General features: G+C 58.6%; 1 protein-coding gene across 1 annotated transcript in view; it reads left to right on the top strand.

Moving 5' to 3' along the window:
- Positions 1 to 15,249, top strand: part of PADI1 (peptidyl arginine deiminase 1) — a 44,480-nt gene that overhangs the window by 17,338 nt on the left and 11,893 nt on the right. Inside the window, exons 2-11 of the mRNA XM_069575163.1 lie at positions 4,288 to 4,468; positions 5,522 to 5,594; positions 6,211 to 6,272; positions 7,045 to 7,162; positions 7,243 to 7,368; positions 9,279 to 9,451; positions 9,595 to 9,698; positions 10,635 to 10,758; positions 11,111 to 11,218; positions 12,934 to 13,085. Of these exons, the coding sequence (XP_069431264.1) occupies positions 4,288 to 4,468; positions 5,522 to 5,594; positions 6,211 to 6,272; positions 7,045 to 7,162; positions 7,243 to 7,368; positions 9,279 to 9,451; positions 9,595 to 9,698; positions 10,635 to 10,758; positions 11,111 to 11,218; positions 12,934 to 13,085 (1,221 nt within the window). The remainder of the gene's footprint in view (positions 1 to 4,287; positions 4,469 to 5,521; positions 5,595 to 6,210; positions 6,273 to 7,044; positions 7,163 to 7,242; positions 7,369 to 9,278; positions 9,452 to 9,594; positions 9,699 to 10,634; positions 10,759 to 11,110; positions 11,219 to 12,933; positions 13,086 to 15,249) is intronic.

The raw sequence follows: 15,249 nt of genomic DNA, 5'->3' as shown, positions 1-15,249 counted from the left end.
AAGGGAGACAGTTCCAGAAAAACATCTATTTCTGCTTTATTGACTAAGCCAAAGCCTTTGACTGTGTGGATCACAATAAACTGGAAAATTCTGAAAGAGATGGGAATACCCGACCACCTGACCTGCCTCTTGAGAAATCTGTATGCAGGTCAGGAAGCAACAGTCGGAACTGGACATGGAACAGACTGGTTCCAAATAGGAAAAGGAGTCAAGAGCCACGTCAAGGCTGTATATTGTCACCCTGCTTATTTAACTTCTATGCAGAGTACATCATGAGAAACGCTGGACTGGAAGAAACACAAGCTGGAATCAAGATTGCCAGGAGAAATCTCAATAACCTCAGATATGCAGATGACACCACCCTTATGGCAGAAAGTGAAGAGGAGCAAAAAAAGCCTCTTGATGAAAGTGAAAGAGGAGAGTGAAAAAGTTGGCTTAAAGTTCAACATTCAGAAAACGAAGATCATGGCATCTGGTCTCATCACTTCATGGGAAATAGATGGGGAAACAGTGGAAACAGTGTCAGACTTTATTTTTGTGGGCTCCAAAATCACTGCAGATGGTGACTGCAGCCATGAAATTAAAAGACGCTTACTCCTTGGAAGAAAAGTTATGACCAACCTAGATAGTATATTCAAAAGCAGAGACATTACTTTGCCAACTAAGGTCCGTCTAGTCAAGGCTATGGTTTTTCCAGTGGTCACGTATGGATGTGAGAGTTGGACTGTGAAGAAGGCTGAGCGCTGAAGAATTGATGCTTTTGAGCTGTGGTGTTGGAGAAGACTCTTGAGAGTCCCTTGGACTGCAAGGAGATCCAACCAGTCCATTCTGAAGGAGATCAGCCCTGGGATTTCTTTGGAAGGAATGATGCTAGAGCTGAAACTCCAGTACTGTGGCCACCTTATGCGAAGAGTTGACTCATTGGAAAAGACTTTGATGCTGGGAGGGATTGGGGGCAGGAGGAGAAGGGGACGACCGAGGATGAGATGGCTGGATGGCATCACGGACTCGATGGACGTGAGTCTGAGTGAACTCCCGGAGATGGTGATGGACAGGGAGGCCTGGCGTGCTGTGATTCATGGGGTCGCAAAGAGTCGGACACGACTGAGCGCCTGGACTGAACTGAACTGAAGAAAAAAAGATAAAAAGTACTTAACACGCATCGGTTTCCAGGTATTTTCCTGCCTCCTGCCATCACCCACGTTCCGCCAGCACCCCCTCTGTCTGTGTAGGAGAGTGGCATGTAGGGGCCTCTTTTGCACCTCTTTGCAACTCTGGGTTCAATGATGTTGCGATGATAACTTGAAACTGACCTTAGTGGGAGTGTTTACACCAGGGAAATTGGCAAAGTCTACAAATCAGGACTCCGTTTATTGTTTTACTGACGAAGACAAGATGAATAACGCAGATTGAATTTGGTGTCTGTAGCTACTGGGCTGAGATTGACGGAGAGCTGTGAGGAGGTCCTCGTCCGGGGCTTTCTGGTGGAGGGCAGTGTCCCCATCGCCTCGGTTTCTTCTTCCTCTCAAGCGCAGATGCGAAGACCCTTCAGCCTTCACACCACATGCGTTTGTGACTGTGGATTTAGGCCAGCTTACGTATCTGGGAAAGAATGAGCCGGTCAGGCGCAACTCCATGCGCGGAATCAGGACAGCGCTGCAGCCGCTGTAGGCTCCAGTCACAGGTGAGGCATTCTCTAGAGTCAGCGGTCTTGGTGGAGCGAGACTCAGCGAGATAAAGCCTTATCTTTAGAGATTTTAAAAACTGTTTATTTTTATTGTTGACTGTTCTGGGCCTTTGCTACTGTCCCCGGGCTTCCTCCAGTTGCAGCGAGCGGGGCTGCCCTCTTGGCGCAGAGCACGGGCTTCATGGCTTTGAAGCGGCACACGGGGACCCTCCCGGGCCGGGAATCAAGCCCGTGGCGCCTGCGTCGGCTGGCAGGCTCTGAACCACTGGACCGCCGGGGCAGCCCCTCGCTCCAGCTTCACCTTTAGAACAAGGAGAATAATAACCGCCTTGTGGGGCTGTGGTGTACATCAAAGCACCAGATCCTGTGTGGGAATAGGGATTATCGGAACCGTGATCGTCGCTGCCACTGTCACCGGGCCCAGGGCACGCTGGGGATTAGGGAGGCCTGTCTGTTTTCTCCAGGGGGGTTTATATTGGCTGGGTTCTCAGGGGTCTGGGAAAAATGGAGACAGGAGCTATATCGAAGGACCCCTCTGGCAGCCGGGTGGACATCTGCACGTGGCCTTGACCTTGGGTGGTGGCCTTGAGGCTGATGGCTCTGTCCTGGGGGACGGCAGTGGAGAAGCTTGACATGTAGTTCCCTTGTCCAGCTCCCCTCTAGCGTGCACTCTACACAGCCAAGGGCCTCACGGAAACCTGGGGCCTCCCCCAGGGCCGGCAGAGGGGGGTGCACAGCTCAGGGTCACTCAGGGAGCGAGGAAGGACAGGTGCGCCCTCGGAGGCCCGCCGGCCTGGTTTCAGGTACTCTGCAGCCCGAGTTTGCAGAGCACGCCTCTGGGTCTTTGGTCCAGAAGACCGGCCCCTCTCCGCTGTGGCTGGGAGCAGCTGTGGTGTGAGAAGCAGCGTGCAGGCCCCAATGAGGGCAGCCCCCGCCTGGGGGCTGGCACACCAGGAGCTCCACGACCCTCCCTTTCTGGAGCCCCGAGTTCCAGGCTACCAGGTGGCTGCGGGGCGTCAGGGGAACAGGAGAAGTTTGCGCTGGGCCCCGGCATCAGTCAAGTGCTGTTCTGCTGGGTAGAGATGGGCCTGAATGCCCTGGCGGAGTAGGAGAGACCGAATCCATTCATTCGTTTAATAAGGGTTTGTGAGAAGGACTACATGCCAAACACTGTTATAGACTCTGGGCTGCAGCAACGCGCAAAATAGAGAAAACTCCGTGCCTTCAGGGACCTGAGCTCCTAGCAGGAGAGATGAGCGGCAGGTAACAGTCTGACTGGGGCTTCCCTGGGGGCTCAGATGGCAAAGACCCCGCCTGCAATGCAGGAGACCTGGGTTCGATCCCTGGGTCAGGAAGATGCCCTGGAGAAGAGAACAGCAACCCATTCCAGTGTTCTTGCCTGGAGAATCCCACGGACAGAGGAGCCTGGCGGGCTACAGTCCACGGGGTCACAAAAGAGTCGGACACGCCTGAGTGACTAACGGTGTGATTAAGAATCAGAACAGAGGGACTTGCCTGGCTGTCCAGAGGCTAAGACCCTGCGCTCCCAATACAGGGAGCCCAGGTCTAAGATCCCACATACCACAACCAAATAAGTGAATATAAATATCTTTTAAGAAAGAATCAGAACCGAATGACAGAGGCAAGGAGAGTGGGAGGGGAGACGGGGAAAGGCTGAGTGTTCGGGGGGAGGGTGGCCTCACGGAGAAGGCGACATTTGAGCCTTGAAGAGGGTGAGGGAGGGGTCTTGTGGGATCTGCCGGAAAAGCATTTTCTACGGAGGGAACAGCCAGTGCGAAGGCCCTGTGGCAGGACAGCCCGGCAGCTTCAGGGGACATCGGGAAGGTCAGTGAGGCCTGAGCAGAGTGAGTGGGGAAGAGCAGGCCCCGGGAGTGGGGAGGGGCTGCAGGCGGGAGAGGGCTGACCAGGGGGGGCCTCGTGTGCCGTCTGGGATGATGCTGCGTGTGGCTGGGACCAGCGCTTCTGAGCGTAGGAAGAGCGTGCTCTATTTGTTGGGGAACAGCCTGGAGCACCTGCAGGCGGGCCGAGGAAGCTGTCTAACACTCTAGGGGGTCAGGGATGGCAGCAGAGGACGTGAGAGGTGGGTTTCCAGTTGGGTTGGAGAGTTTGGAAGCATCGGAGCTAGAAGTTTCGGGAGAAGGGTGGGGTTGGGGTTGTCCAGAGGGGTTCCATCTCTGCTCTCTGGAGTTTCAGGGGCCGCTATGGGAGCGGAACGGTTAAACACTATGATCCATCATCACCCCCAGGCCCCTTCTGTCTGCCTTCTGCCCAGGGTTCCATTCAAGGTCCGGGGAAACAACTCTGCCCCTGAAACAAAGCTTCGCAGCCTTGCTCTGCCGCAAGCCCTTCGTGTTGCAGATGGGGAGACCGAGGCCAGGGGTGATGAGCTCAGGGTGGGTCACGTGGGCATCAGCAGAGAGCTGGGGTGGGGCCCTGGGGCCTAACCGGGTTGGCCTCCTGTCCAGGGGCAACCCCACGCCCCACCCCAGCCGTGGGGATGCTGTCTGCATCGCCTGGCAGCCCCCCACCTTGCTGGTCTCTTCTGCGCCCACGACGCTCCCCTCTCTCCTTTCTGTCAGTGATGTGCCTGAGGGTGCTGAGAACTTTGGGGTGTCTGGGAGCTCCGGGGTGAAGATCTTCATGGTCTATGACCCAGCGCGGGTGACGGAGCCCACAGGCAGGGCCCATTGGCCCCTGGATGCCAGCGTGGACGTGGTCATATCCGTGGATGCGGCCAGTAAGGCTTTAAACGACCTCAAGGTAAGAGGTTCCCTTCCCCGCAGAAGGTCAGAGCCCCCGACAACACACGCCCCACTCACACACCGCTAGTCAGCCAGCCCCACGAGCCTACGATGCCCAAATCCACACCCACGGCACATCCCGACACAAGCTCACAGACTCCTGAGCCTGTAAAGCCACCTGGCATGCCAGCATCCACACACGCGGGAGTGAGTACTCCCATAAAGGCACAGCCTGCCTGCTCGCCCCTCAAGCTCACAGACACCCCCTTGGATCCCAGCTCCACACCGACCCCGAACAGGCCCCGCCCGCTCCCATGCAGACAGGCGCCCTCAGCAACAGCCGTGCGCACACACACACACACACACGCACGCGTGCATCGGACATAGGCGCATGCCTGGATGCACACGTGTCTCCCACTAAGGAAGCGGGAAACCTTTCTCACAGATGACACGACGCCTTCTCACTCGCCCCCAGGCGCCTGCACACACACAGTGACCCCAGACTCACCGATTCAGCTTTTTCTCCAATGACACGGGGAAAGTGAGGGCCGTGCAGCTGTTGAGAGCAGGGGTCCTGGAGCTCAGCCTGGGGGCTCTCTGAGAGGCCCAGGTCGAGCCCTTTGCATGGCCTGTGGGCCGTGGGAAAAGCTCTGTGAGCATGGGCTGCGATCGTGGGGTGGGAAGGGTCGTTGTTCCCATTTTACTGATGAAGAAACAGAGGCTTGGGGAGACTGATTACCTTGCCTGAGTCGTTGGTGACGACTGCCCCGTCCCTCAGTCTTTCACCCTGTCCTCCCCATGGATTCCTAAGGGTCCGGCTGCCCCCTGGGGACTCACCCCGACTCTGTCTGGCCCTCCCGGCCCCTTGGCCCAGCCCTGGGAGCCGGGGAGGCATCCGCTCTCTCCAGCTGGAGAAAGTGGCTCTGGATCTGGGCGCAGAGCCCGTGGGCCCTGGACCTTCACCAGCAGGGAGCAGCCGGGGCCCCCACCCCCTCATCTACGCAGGGCTCTTGGGGTGCCCCCTCCGCCCCCCGCCTCAGCCATCCCTGCAGGGCTGACCATGTCCTCACAGGTGAAGATCTCCTATTTCGGGCAGCCGGTGGGCCGGGCCCTGGGCCACAGCGTGCTCTACCTCACGGGCGCCGGTAAGTACCACGTGTAGTCCAGCACGCGTCCCTGCCCCTTCCCCGCCACACTGGCTGCTTGAGGGGCTTAGGGAGGCCCATGGCCATCTTCCTTGTCCACCGAGGAGCTCGGCTTCTTCAGAGCCCGTGCATCTGCTCCAGACCCCCAGCCCTGGAGCCCAGCCGTGCTTACAGCCACAGGAACCTAGAAACTGCACAGCCCACGGGTCTCCAGCCAGACCACAGCAGGCCTCCTCCGTCCAGAATCCCGGAGCCTCAAGGCTCGTCACTAAACGTGGGGAGATGCACGCTGCGTTCAGCCAGATCCCGCGCAGCGGCCCTAACTGCAGAGCCAGCAGCTGGAAGCTCAGGCCTCGTGCTGGTCTCCAGAGTCAGGGCCCGCAAGGGCTAGCAATTCGGGGCATGCAGACGAGTGAGAAAGTCAGGAGCCCAAGGCTTGGGTCCCTCGAAACCCAGAGCCACAGGGGTGGGCCTCCCAGGCGTTGGGTGTGGTCCCCAGAACAGGGCTGCCCAGCTCTCCTGCGCTTGGGGCGGGGTCAAAGCTTGCCCCGACCTGGACGCTATGGTGGGACGGGGGACCGGGGCGCCCAGCTAACCTCTCCCCATCTCTTTTCAGACATCTCCCTCGATGCTGACACTGGCCGCACGGGCAAGGTGGAAAGGAGCCAAGGCCACAAGGTGGGCCGCCTCTAGCTATCCCAAGATGGCAGGGTCGACAGGCCGACCTGGGGGTGGTCCTAGGGCGGGGCGGCTCTGCCTCCAGAAGGGTGATGGATTCCCGGGCTCTGTGTATCCAGCAGTGTGGGGAAGCCATCTGAGGACTCCCAATCAGCATGAGTGGGCCTGACCCTGTGTGATCAGCGTGCTGTGTGACTCCTGGAAAACAGCTTACCCTCTCTGGGTCTCTCTAGTGACACCTTACCCCCAGGATCTTTTGCTTGAGGCCTTTTCTACTTCCTGGGCTGTATTTGGACCCCTAAGCACGATAGGTGCTTCATAAAAGGTGGTCAAGTGGCTGAATGAAGGCTCCCGGTAGAGGAGGCTGCGTGGACTACCCTGGCTAGATTCTGAAGAGAGAGGGAGGGTGGGGTGGGCTCCAGGCATTTTCCCACAGGAAGTGTCTGAAGGCTATCCTGGGAGGAGAGACAGTAGAACTTGTGAGGAAGGACCCCAGGGAGGAAGCCTGGATCACACGCAAGACTTTGCGGACAAGATGGGGCAGGGCCGCCCTGGAAGGGTGTGCAGGTTGCTCACTGCACAAGCATGGCGTGACTCTGGGTCTGGAGAGCTGGAGCTCCAGTCCCCAAATCTATTTTCCCTGTTTAAATCTTCAAGTAAACCTGGAATACAAGTCTCCAAGCTAACAAGGCAGACAGCTCCAGCCATGTCCAGAACCCCTTCCCAGAGACTGCTGGGGCCCACTGGCCCTAAGGCCCCTCGTTTTGCACAGGAAAGCTGGCGCTGGGGCCCTGAGGGCTATGGGGCCATCCTGCTGGTGAACTGCGACCGGGACGGCCTCAGGTCCACGGGGACGGACCTCACCAACACCCAGCTGGCCTCGCAGGATGGTGAGCAACAGACGGGACGGGCTGCCCGGGATGGCGCGCGGGGCGGCGTGGGGCTGTCTCATGGGGACCACGCTCTCCAGACCTGCAGGACATGTCCCCAGTGGTGCTGACCTGCGACGCCCCTGATGCGCTCTTTGACAGCTACAAGCTGGTCTTGAACGTGCCGCTTTCTGATTCCAAAAGAATGCGGGTCTTCTGTGCCCGGGGTGAGTGGCCTGGAGGGGCCTCTGCCCTCCCTGCTCCAGCCTCTGCTTCCTGAATTGTTTCTTTCTTCTCTTATCCTCATTTCTCCCTTCTTCCATCATCACTTTGTAACTCTCACTACCACTTAAAAGCAGCCACTGGCCCAAGGAAGAGGGTCTCAAGCTAGACCCATTTTATAGATGGGAAAACTGAGGCTCAGAGATGTGAATTCACTTCCCTAAATTCACACAACCAGCTGGGAGTAGAGCAGGCATTCCAAGTCAGTCTCCTGGGCACCAAAGCCCCTTTTCTTTCCACGGCCCTGGCCCTTCCGCCGACCCCATCCCTCCTCTGCTGAGTCAGCACAGATTGAGCTCTCAAGGCCTGACAAGTGCTGTCCAGGCTGGGTGGGGGTAGGGACCAGCAAAGCCAAGGCCCAGCCCTGCCTTTGGAATCCAGTTATTCTGCCGGAGAGTTTATTAATCAAACTCTGTGGCTTAGAACCAAACAAAACCAATCCTTAACCCTGAGGTGACCTTACTCATCTTTATAAATAGCAAGAGCCCTTCCTGCCCCTTCCTTCTTCCTCTTCTCTCTCTGTTCACACGGACTCAGAGCTCGTTGCAGCTAAATTCCAGCAGAAGCCAGAATGCTGCTTCTCTGCACCCGCGTTGGAAAGTTGGGGGGGTGGCCTGGCTTGGAAATACTCACTGTGATCGTGGAGCATAAGCTCCGTCTCCGTAGGTGAGCTGACAAGCCTTCCTGCTGTAAGAACATGCTAGGGTACCGCTTCCCAGACGACCCTGAGAGGCGGGGAAAGGAGGCGGGCCAGAACTGCTAAGCGCCAGGAGCTTTGTTTAAAAAATTGAGATGGCATTCACAGAACATAGAAGTAACCATTTTCAAGTAAAGAATTTAGTGACATTCCCTGGGGGCTCAGACGGTAAAGAATCCGCCTGCAGTGCAGGAGACCTGGGCTTGACCCTGGGTTGGGAAGATGTCCTGGAGAAGGGAAAGGCTACCCCCTCCAGTATTCTGGCCTGGAGAATCCCATGGACAGAGGAGCCTGATGGGCTTCAGTCCGTGGAATCACAAGAGTCGGACACGCCTGAGCGACCAAACAACGACAGTCCCATCCCCCGACCCCAGCCCTGAGCTGCGTCCAAGTCTTTGTGGCCCCGCGGACTGTAGCCGCCAGGCTCCTCTGTCCGTGGGATTCCCCAGGCCAGAATACCGGAGGGGGTTGCCGTGCCCTCCTCCAGGGCACCTTCCCGGCCCAGGGACTGAACCGTGCTTCTCACGCCTCCTGCTTTGACAGGTGGGATCTTCACCACTAGCGCCACCCAATCCCCAGCCCTAGGCCACCGCTAATCTGCTTTCTGAGCCTACAGACCTGCTCCTGCAAATGGAGCCCCGCAGTATTTGCCTTTTGTGTCGAGCTCCTGTCACGTAGCGCAGTGTCCTCAAGGTCATCCGCGCTGTAGCACGCACCGCTGCTACGTTCCTTCTCACGGATGAAGGACACGCCGGCACGTGGGCGTTCTGTTTATCCATTCATCCGCTGACGGACATTTGGGTTGTTTCCACCTTCGGGGCCAGCTGCTTTTATTTCCTTGTCCGATGTAAAGCTTGCACCGACCTCGTGGGAAACGTAACGTTAGCCCATTTTACAGATGAGGAACTGAGGTGCAGAGAGGTTGAGTCGTTGAGCTGAAGTCACTCAGCTAGCACTCGACACTGCTGGAGAGTAGCCCGAGTCTCTCTGATGCAGACTGGCTCTGCCCCTGCGTTCCTGGCCTCGGGTCTCCTGCCCCGTGCCCCCACACCCCTGCGTCAGCGCTGGGCAGCCAGAGTTACGGTGATGATGGGTGCCCCCCGGCTACCACATGGCCCTGCGCCAGCCTTGCGCCCGTGCTGACTCGGGTCTCTCTAGGCGGGAATTCTCTCCTGGACTATGAGCAGGTGCTGGGACCCCAGCACCCGTCGTACGAAGTGGCCCGTCAGCCTGGGGAGCGGAGGATCCAGCTCTATGTGGAGGGGCTCAGCTTTCCCGACGCTAACTTCCTGGGGCTGGTCTCCCTCAGCGTCAGCCTGGTAGACACCAAGGTAGGTGCGGTGCTGGGGGCGGAGACGGGGTCGGGGAGCTTCAGGGCCCACGGAGGCTCCAGGGCTGGGAGGCTAGGGGCTGGGGCTCCCGAGGCCCGATGGAGCTCCCTGCAGGGCCCACTGAGTCCCCATTCTCCCCCCAGACTCTGCTCGAGGTGCCCCTCTTCACAGACACCGTGGCCTTCCGCGTGGCCCCCTGGATCATGACCCCCAACACCCAGCCCCCCCTGGAGGTGTATGTGTGCAGGTGAGGCCTCTCCCTCCTGCAGCTCTCCCATCGCCTCTGGACTCCCAGAGACGGGAGCAGAGCGCGGTACTGGGCTTGGTCCTGCACGCTCGCCGGCCGGGCTCACCGAGGGGCCCCCACGGGCACACCTGGGTACGGGACAGCAGTGAGCTGGCTGGGCCATCAGCCCGCTGGCTCTGAGTGGCAAAGGCCCCAGCCCCAGCTCCCCATCCTTACTGCGCCCTGCCTGGAGCAGTCCCAGAACATCCTGGGTTTATCCCAGGCAGAGGGGCCAGGCCCTGTTCAGGTTCCTGGGGGTGGCAGGAGTCCCAGCCTTCCTCTGACAGGGCTGTGCCCCTGGGCCTGCAGAGCACGTGAGAACTCAGCTTCCAGGACTGTCTGTGAGCCCCGGGCATACCTGGGTCCCTGGTCCTTCTGCCATCTCTCAGAATCCTCATCAAGCCCCTGGATGGGCAGGGCAGCCTGGACTGGCATGGCTACTCCAGGGCCTTGCAGAGGAGGTCAGACCACCAGAAAGGGCCGCAGACAACTTGGAGCTTAAGTCAGAAGGAAGGCTGAGGTCAGACGGGTCTGCCTGGTGGCCCGGCTCAGGTGTCCAGAGAGGAGGGGCCCTTTCTTTCCCTTTGCTCGCTCGCCTTTGTTGAGGCCAGTTGTGAGAGAAGGGAGGAAATGGGCCCCTCCCCCTCACTGTCCCCGTGGCCATGAGACTCGGTCCCCGGTCCCCTCAGCAGGGCCCAGAGCCCCGGGCCTGCCGTTGCCCGTCACTCCCGCCTGACGGGATCTGGAGACGGGGTCTGTCTCTGCCTCTCGCCCACGAGCCTCTCCAGCGCGGGGACTGCGTCTGAAGCCGGGGTCAGCCCGGGGCAGGCCCCTCCGTCCCCCCGCGAAGGCTGCCGCCAGCAGCCCCACCTCCCCGCCCTCTCCTGTGATTTGCAGTGTCCTAGACTCTCACGGCTCGAACGCTAAGTTTCTGAGTGACATGTCCGATCTGGCGCTGAAGGCCAGCTGCAAGCTGATGGTCTGCCCTCGGGTTGAGAACCGAAATGACCGCTGGATCCAGGTGGGCGAGGAGCAGCCCGGGCGCGGGGGGCAGCCCGAGCCCCGTCCCCCAGCCCGGCTCCGGGCAGTGGCCTCTGCGGCTCTCACCCGGCTTCAGCCTCCCTAGAGAAGCTGGGCCAGGCGCCAGGACTCGGGTGGGCGCGGCCTGGGAGTGCCCTCCTCCCACCGCCTCCGAGTCCCCTGCTTCCCCCCAGGGCGCAGAGCCCTCCCCTGCTGGGTCCCTGAGGGACCTCCTGCCCGCCTGAGGCCTTGGGGAGGGGCTGCTGCCCTGCCCGCCGCGGGCCTGGGGTGCCAGCCCCTTCTCAATGTGAGACCGAGGCGGTCACGGAGGCCTTTTTCTCTCGCCCTCCCAGGATGAGATGGAGTTTGGCTACACTGAGGCCCCACACAAAGCCTTCCCCGTGGTCTTCGACTCCCCCCGAAACAGAGGCCTGAAGGATCTCCCTTATAAGAGGATACTGGTAGGCGGCAGAGGGCAGCGTGCTGCCACTGTGGGCGCCTGCCCCGCGGGACCCGCTGCTCCGTCTCGCCTGGCCCTAGTGCTTCAGGGGCTGCGAAGGGACGCAGGAGCAGGGCTCTGGCGAGGCGGGGTTAGGGGGAGGCTGGGGAGCAGTATGTGGATGAAATGGAAATCACCCCTTTTCTGGGAGGGGCGCTGGTCTCCCCCAGGGGCTGTGAACAGATGAGTCAGCTCCGGGGAGAGCAAACTGCCCTCTGGAGGGCACGCATCCTTAGTGACCCTCACAGCTCTTGCTCGTGCGCCGGGGCCTCTCCTTGGTAACGGTGTTCTGAGTACGTACTACGTGCCAGACCCCACGCCGCCTGCCGGGCACAGGAGGGCAGCAAGGCCGCTCCAGCAACCACGCCCTGAGCCCCAGGCCCTCCCCGCAGCTTCTCACAGCTGCTCATTTAATCCACATGGACTCCTGCGAACCAGTACTATTATTATTGCCTCCTTACGGAGGCTCAGAGAGGTTAAGCAACCTACTCGAGGCCACACAGCTAGGTAGCAGCGGCACCAAGATGTAGAACCAGAGGGGCTGCCTCACGGCCCCTGCTCTTGACCGCTAGGCTAAGCCGCCTTCTGAGGGGGTCGCTGCCCCAGAGCACCTGTCTCCACCTGTTTACCAGCGCCCTCCCCCACCGCCAGGACAATGCTCCACTAGGGATTTCCAGGAGCTCCTGGTCACACAGAACAGGGGCGTTACTCCACCCTAGAGGGGTCAGAGGCGAGTCCCTGGGGAGGTGACCGTGAGCCCTGCAGGCTGAGTCTGCATCAACGAAGGGCCTGACCCCAAGCCCTGGGCTTGACCCGTCCATCGTATTTTCCACTGATCTCTGCTCTACCCTGGGAGCTCAGACGGTAAAAACTCTGCCTGTGATACAGGAGGTGCGGGCTCCATCCCTGGGTCGGGAAGGTCCCCTGGAGGAGGGCATGGCAACCCACTCCACGATTCTTGCCTGCAGAATCCCATGGACAGAGGAGCCTGGCGGGCTACAGTCCATGGGGTCGCACAGAGTCGGTCGTGACTGAGTGACTGCCTTTCTGGTCTGTCTTGATTGTTTCCTTTCTTCTGCTTCCTTTAGGTTTAACTTGCCGTTCTCTTCCTAGCTGGAAACGGAAACGGAGATTTTCCAACCCTTTCTGTTCCTAATGTGTTTAGAGCTGTGTCATTCCCAAGAAATGCTGCTCACTGGCATGCCCACGGGTTTTAACGTGCTGCCTGCTTATTACCTCTCACTTCAAAATACGGTGTAATCTCCCCTTTGATTTCTTCTTTGACCCACGTGTTGTCTCATTTCCAAGCATTTGAGATTTTTCTACTTACGGTTCTGTTATTGGCTTGGGTATTGCTTACCAAGTGGAATTACTTTCTTAACTTTTTCTTTCTATTGGAGGGTAGTCGGTGACCAGTGCTGTGCTCGCTTCAGGCGAGCAGCGAAGCGGCTCAGCTGCGCACGTGCCTGAATCTATTTTTTTTTGGGGGGGGGGGGGTTTCAATAGCACAATGCTCAGGGTTAGGGAGACCTTGTGAAAATCCAGCAGAGGTTGTTTTAGGGAGTAGATTCCCACAGGAGCACCACTCGGCCCCCACCCCAAGAGCGGACTCTTCCTGTTCTAACTGACCCCTCCTTCGGGGGGCGGGGGGTGTGGATTTTCCCGGTTCTCCCCTAGGGTCCCGACTTTGGATACGTAACCCGGGAAATCCAGGTCGCCGGTGCCTCTGGCCTTGACTCCTTCGGCAACCTGGACGTCAGCCCGCCAGTCGTGGTGGAGGGCAAGGAGTACCCCCTGGGCCGGATCCTCATCGGCAGCTGCCTCCCCAGGTGAGAAGCCGGGGGGCGGGGAGGGCCCCGGGGCATGCAAGGCGACATCTGCCCCCCGCCCCCCTCCACAGACACAGACTCAGCTCTCCAGTCTGAGAAGTGGTCCTAACTTGCCGCACGGACTCCTAGAATCAAGGACTCAGAGGACTGGACTCTTAGATTGAAAAGCTCACAGAATCTCTGGAAAGAACACACTAGTGGCCACAGCCTTCTGAGCTGCCTAGAATTTCATGGGCATAATTGGCCCCAACTTTGCTGCTGCTGCTTAGCTGCTCAGCGGTGTCCAGCTCTTTGTGACCCTGTGGACTGTAGTCCGCCAGGATCCTCTGTCTGTAGGATTCTGCAGGCAAGAACACTGGAGTGGGTCACCATTTCCTTCTCCAGGCGATCTTCCTGACCCAGGGATTGAACCCCAGTCTCCTGCACTGGCAGGCGGGTTCTTTACCACTGAGCCAGTGGGAAGCCCAGTCGCCAACATTAAAATATATATATATCAGGAACCTTCATATAAAAAGCAAATTTCTGGCTGCTTTGGAAATATCAGAAGAGCGAGGAGGTGATATATAATCCGGCACGGAAGTAGGAATGGATCCTTCGACTTCTCTGGGGAGGAGATAAAATAAGTGTTGTCCTGGCAACAGCTGGAAAGGGTGCAGGCATCACCACGTGGCTGTTGTCAGGACACCTGGGTGACAGAGGTGATCGATGGGCCCCACCCTGGGCAGCTGTCATCGAGCAGGAAACAGGGGTTTAGGGTTTAGGGCTCCAGACAGATGACAGTGTCTGCTAAACCCTCTTGGGAGGGTCCCCAGGATCCCCACCCAGGCTGCTGGCAGTTGAAGAATGGGGTGTGTAGCCCAGGGATCCCAGTGTAAGCCCCTGCTTCCTGCCTAAAGACTGAGCCCACCACAGGCCCCAGGGGCCGCCTTTCCCTGTGTGTGGGGTTGGCCTGGAGCCCAGGTGTACCCCAGCTTGCCTCCAAGCCCTGGCTGTCTGGCCTTGGGCCTGGAGCAGCCTCAGATGCTGAAGGAAGGTCACCCAGCCTCAAATGGTGACCTGGGCAGCCTCAGCGTTCTGGGTCAGGTGAGGCTTCCTGGTGCCAACCCAGGTGTGAAGCTGGGTGCCCAGGCTGGATGCCCCGGGCTGAGGTTGGCCAGGACTGGAGGAGCCCATTCATCTTGCTGGTGACTCAAGCCCAGCACCGCCCTGGGGCCGGATCCCACCCACAGCCCTGGGCACAGAAGGCCCTGCCGGTCTGGGCAGCCGTTCTGAGCTTCCCAGAGGGCTCCCAGGGGAAGGCGCACAGGCTCCGCACATCGGCGTGTCTGGGTTTGAGTCCTGGCTCTGCCACTCACTGGCCATACGATTTGGGGTGCATCACCTGACCGGTGCCTTCCACAGGGCCTGGCACCTCGTAGGTGCTTGATTACTTCATTTAAAAATATTTATTATATGCCTAGTATGTGCAGGGCTTCCCTGGGGGCTCAGTGGTAAAGATTCTGCCTGCAATGCAGGAGACGCATTCGCTCCCTGGGTGGGGAAGATTCACTGGAGGAGGAAATGGCAACCCAACCCAGCATTCTTGCCTGGGAAATCCCAGGGACAGAGGAGCCTGGTGGGCTACAGTCTAGGGGGCTGCAGAGAGCCAGACATGACTGAGCGACCTAACAGCAACTATGTGCCAGGCACTGGTGAAGGAACTGGGGATAAATCAGGCGCATTATTAAATGAGCAAATTATTCTGTGCTTCATTCCTCAGTTTCCTCATCAGTGAAATGGGCTTATAAAAAAAAACCCTGTCCTATGAGTCTGGGTAAACTCCAGGAGTTGGTGATGGACAGGGAGACCTGGCATGCTGCGGTTCATGGGGTCGCAAAGAGTCAGACATGACTGAGCGACTGAACTGAACTGAAGCTGTGTAATAGCTGTTCCTGCGGATAAAAGGACTCAGGTTAAGCACCTTCTAAATGCTTAGATATTACTTAGCTGGACCCCTAGCAGTGGGTCTGCCACGAAGCAGGTTGGAACTCAGTGGATCACCTACACGCCATGAACACAGCTCTTTACCCAGATCACACCTGCTAATTCTTACAACAGCCTTATGAGGCTGGGAGGACTGTGATCCCTATTTTACAGATGAGAAAGTTGGGGTTTAGGTAAGAGA

This window comes from Ovis canadensis, chromosome 2, assembly GCF_042477335.2.
Source record: "Ovis canadensis isolate MfBH-ARS-UI-01 breed Bighorn chromosome 2, ARS-UI_OviCan_v2, whole genome shotgun sequence".
In the NCBI taxonomy this organism is placed as follows: Eukaryota; Metazoa; Chordata; class Mammalia; order Artiodactyla; family Bovidae; genus Ovis; species Ovis canadensis.
This window is presented reverse-complemented; position numbering and strand designations above follow the sequence as displayed.